Here is a 5,007-nt window from a genome sequence, read left to right on the forward strand (position 1 = left end):
CATTATATAATATATTAATATCAGTTTATGTAGTATGTGTGTCAACTGGTGTAAGTGTGTGACTATGAGGATTCCAAGTTCCAACAGTGTAAGAAGAGGGTCTATAGCAGATCATAATTTTGAAAAAAACATTATTATTAAAATTCAATAAGTATTTCTTATAATCATTTATGTATATTAGGTGTATAATTTATATTTTAAATATAAGATACAGCTATAACAAGTATTTATAAAATAATATAGTCTGTGTATTTGTTATTAATTTGTTTTACTTTATAGTTTATACTAAAACTAGTTATTTTCCTCCGACGAGATAAAAAAAACGTTTATGAGTAAATTAAAGGTATTTAAAACATAAAAGTAACTTAACTTTTAACTTAACTTGGTTATTATTTTCATGAAAATTTGTAACTTAACTTAGTTACTCAAATTCAGTAACTTTATAAAACTAACTTTAACTTGGCTTAGTTATTTTTTATTTAAGGATAACTTAACTTTAACTAGTTAAAAAAATTGGTTAACTTGCCCAGCTTTGGATAAAAACCATTTTTTAATACAATTATTTGAAATAAAAGAAAAACCAGAGATCTATGCGGGCTGTTTGAAGTCTTCCTCTTTCAGATAAAAAAATAGTCATTAAAATCCGACAACTCTACAAAGTTTGAGTTGTTTGAGAGTAATTCCCGTAAATTCATTTTTTCGATATAATACACCCCCCCCCCCCCTAAATAGGTATCGGGTAGTAGATTAGTGGAAAAGTCTTATAATTGAAGTGGCAACTAGAATATAAAATTTAATTTCCACAATTGTGGACAATTTGAAAACCTGGAACCGGTACCCCTGAACCTTAAAACTTTTTTGGGTCGGTATTTTTGACGATATTTAATACGTGTGTGAAGCATGATTAAAGATAAACTGGTTACACAACTAGTCGGAAAAGAATGGCCCTTCCCGTTCAGTCATGAAAATGCATGTAGAACTAAACTGTAGCGCTCCTGGTGGCAAAAAGTTGAAAGCATTTAACGACTGGCTAATCAGCTTACGGGATAAAATCTTAAATAGTGGTTACAAAATGAGTTTCAAAAATTGAAAAAGTAGAAATATTACTACAATGTACTTGAATATTATTGTATATTAGTTAGGTACAGACTTATACCAGATTTGCAGCAAATGTTTTGTAATATCGTTTGTGATTTGCATTACAGCCAACATATACCTATACATTTTATTCATTTCTCACCATATAATAATAAAATTTAATAAATAATCAACAATAAGATGAATAATATGACTTTTAATAACATAAACTTATTTTAAAGTTATCAGTTTTGAAATTAAAATGAAAAGATTTAAATTGATATTACACATGAGTAAATGAGTAATACAGATTCTATATATTATTCTTATTTTTGTATTACCTAGACCTTGTATCCTACTAGACATTCAATATAAAATTATTAGACATTACATTGTACATCTTAAATAATGTTAAAAGTATATAATAATAATCAATATAAATAGGTAATTAAAAAAATTGTAGTAAGAAAAATAATAACAAAAATGCAAACAATATCATGCAGAGGTGCTATCAATTGTCAGTTAATTTTGATATTTTTTTTTTATTTCTATTGCTCTTTTTATTTTCTTGGTTAACCATATATGTGTACTGACGCATTCTCATAGTTATATAGTATGTGAATATATCACACATAACTTGAGACTTATGCTCAGTACAAGGGAATTTCAACTGTAAATTATTTATTTTGAAAAATTCTTCAAATGTCTGTTCAAATGCATTTTCAGAATTTGCATGCTGAGCAAAACAACTTTCTAATAATTTTAGTATTTGGTACAAGTTTTGATCAGGATTAATCAAAAATCCGCGGGACTTCATTTTTACTAAGCATGCTTCACTCCTGAATTCAGTATTAAAACTTTTTAAATTTTTTATACAAATGTCACACTTCGAATTTTTTGTTATGCGTCTTGCTATATACCTATAAAAAAAAAAAAAAAATTAAAAATTAAATAAAGAAAATATTAATCAAACAGAAAATATAATATGTATGTGTACCCTGCTAAATAATACACAATACATTCAAATGAGGTTGATTCAGTGTAATCATGGTCAAGAAAAATATCATCGCAATCATAATGACCATCTTCTACAATTGTATCAATTTTCTTTTTTAGTGACTCTATTTTTTTAATTCTATCTGGAGTATTTTCTGGATCTAGAATTATGCCCTTTAAATCTGAGACTGTAATAACTGGAATATTTTCTAAAAAAAAATATTAGGTTAATAACTATGTACATATTATTATAATTTTTAAAATTTGAGATTAAAAAAAATAGTATATTTGTTCACCAGTGGATACAGAACAATTTCCGGTTTTGGGAGCTTTTACTAATGAGTATACAGATAATATTCTATACAGTTGTAGGAAAGTAGGGGTGGCTGGGTGATCATTGAGGCCTGTCACTTGCCTGATTATTCCAAAAAATTTCTATAATTTAAAAATTAATTTAAAATTTGTTCTGAATAAAGTTATATAATACAGGAAAAATATTACCTCAAGACAGTCCTGATTCAATTTACCAGTTAATACATAGGAAAAATTGCAATCATTTAACAAATAATTCACTAAATCAATAATAGATTGTAAACTTATTCGTAATCCTTCTGCAGTTGTTTTTGTCAAAAATTCATTTTTTGTAATAAATCCATTGCTCAGGTTAGATTCCCATTCATTCAGCCATATTAATGACCTATTCAAAATCTGTTAATTATAAAAGACATATTGTGTGAATCAAAATGTATTATAGGTATACCTGTCGGACGTCGGCGTTAACATACATTAATTACTTATACTTAGATTTACATCAATAACATATATTACCTTAATAGAATTAAATCCAATATACATTAAATGTTAATGGTATATTTAAAATCTAAACAAATAAACATTGAGATATATACATCTAACAATATATTATTACTTATTAGGCAAATCAATTTCTTTTTAATTATTAACATTTACATGCGGTTAATTAAAACAGATTACCAACCCTGTAATTATAAGTAAAACACACATTTAAGACTAGCCTACAACATTAAATATGTAATTTTTTAAATATTTTACTTTAACACAAATTTACAAGCCACTCGTGCAACATATAAAAAACCTGTAAATCAGTGCTATTTTTCCGAATTCCTTCAGCCGGAAATCGGCGGTTTAAACAATCAAACATATCATTTAACTGCCTAGTAAATATCTCAGTTTCATGGGAATCTTTTAGATTTTTTGTACCCCTTTCCCTATAAAACTTCATCCCTACTGCAACAGAAGAACTAAATAACTAGAAAAAAATAATGATATCATAACATTTATTATAGTTATTACCAATATGATACTATACCTACCTGGGTGGCATACTTAACTTTCATTTTAGTGAAGTTATTAAGTTCAAAATGATGCTTTGTCAATTTTGGACACACTTTCAAAAGTGAGGTAGATTCATTCAAGTACAAACTATAGTAATCACTCCATTTAATATATTGTTTTGAAGAATTAATCTGTACAAAAAAATAATATAACTTAATATTTCATTTTGAAAGAAGTTTATAATATTTTCATACAGTTAGAATACTTACCCTTAACTGTTTATTTGAATGTAAACGGTTTCGTATTGTTTTCATCAAATGCGGTACATCAGAAAAGACAAAAACCTTACGATCGTTGTCATAAGGATTTTCAAAAAAATTTTTAAATCCTTCAATGTCCGGACATATCCCTAATTCTTTCCACATTGATCGGTTTGTACTGGCTCCATCACTTGTCAGTCCAACCACATGGCCACCTGCATCCTCAAGTAACAATATAGCCTTTATGACTAATTTTGCTAAATCAATTCCTATAATAGGTAGAATATTTTTCATGGAATATAATGCATATAGTATATTAATATAATATTTGGATTAAGAAATGTATATCACCTTTGACTGGTCCTTTTGATGCAAAAACTGCTATCGGTTGTGTAAAGTTTTCAGCTAAACTTTGCCACATCAAGACCAGTCCATGATCAGCTTTATCTGTACTTTTGGTTTTTATGTCTTCGTCATCTCCAAAATCTTCTAAACCAGAATATGTTAATGTTCTACTGTTGACAGCTATACTTGTTCTTAAGAAAATTTCATCCAACACTATAATTCCTTTTTTCTGGTACTCTGTTTTCCCAGAAAACTTTTTTTTAAATAGCTTGAAAAAATTTATATCAAAACCACAACCAATTTTCATAGCTAATAAATGTTTCCTAATTGTATTGACACAGGGAAATGGTAATATGTTTTGATCCTTTAAAAACTTGTATCCACTTGGTGATCTACATTAATACAATTATTAATGATAGGGAAAAATGAAAATAGATCATGAATATTTAACAAATAACTAAAATACGGTGAATAAAAAAAATTTATTTAATTTTACCTAATTTGGAATAACAGACATAACATCATCCAGTCTTCACTATATCTGCGTCCTTTTGGATTTTTCACTTTAGCTGCTGCAAAAATTTCTTTTATTAAATTACATTGGTTGGTATTTATACCAGCAGATTCCAATGATTGTTGAATAATTGTATCTGAACAATTTTTCATTTGATTCTGTACTTCACTTAAAATATTCTTCAATCGTTTAATTCCTTGTTTAGCTCTAATAGTTTTTTTTTTCATATTTTTTTTTACTGATTGCAAATGTTGAATGTGTTTTTGTTTTCTCGGAGAATAAAAACTATTAACACATTTTTTATTTTTTATTCTCAAAAGTTTGGTTTTTATGCTATTATACAGCTTCTTACACCAATTGCATATTTCACTAGTAGTTATAAATTATAGTTACAACTAAAATTGTATAATAAAAATAAATAACTAGGTATATATTAAGTATACTTAAAACTTAAAATTTGAAAGAGATAATATTATATAATAGGTAGGTACCCAGGTTTTT

At 26.8% G+C, this 5,007-nt stretch overlaps 1 protein-coding gene across 1 annotated transcript; it reads right to left on the reverse strand.

Moving 5' to 3' along the window:
- Positions 1 to 2,779: 2,779 nt before the first annotated feature.
- On the reverse strand, positions 2,780 to 4,762 carry LOC115034437. Its single transcript, XM_029491451.1, has 4 exons — positions 4,489 to 4,762; positions 3,999 to 4,384; positions 3,657 to 3,916; positions 2,780 to 3,578 (listed from the first exon to the last, which is right to left on the reverse strand). Exons 1-4 carry the CDS (start codon positions 4,731 to 4,733, stop codon positions 3,402 to 3,404), a joined length of 1,068 nt encoding a protein of 355 aa, XP_029347311.1. The 5' UTR covers positions 4,734 to 4,762; the 3' UTR covers positions 2,780 to 3,401.
- Between the last annotated feature and the right edge of the window lie 245 nt (positions 4,763 to 5,007).

Source organism: Acyrthosiphon pisum, chromosome A3 (assembly GCF_005508785.2).
Source record: "Acyrthosiphon pisum isolate AL4f chromosome A3, pea_aphid_22Mar2018_4r6ur, whole genome shotgun sequence".
NCBI classification, from domain to species: Eukaryota; Metazoa; Arthropoda; class Insecta; order Hemiptera; family Aphididae; genus Acyrthosiphon; species Acyrthosiphon pisum.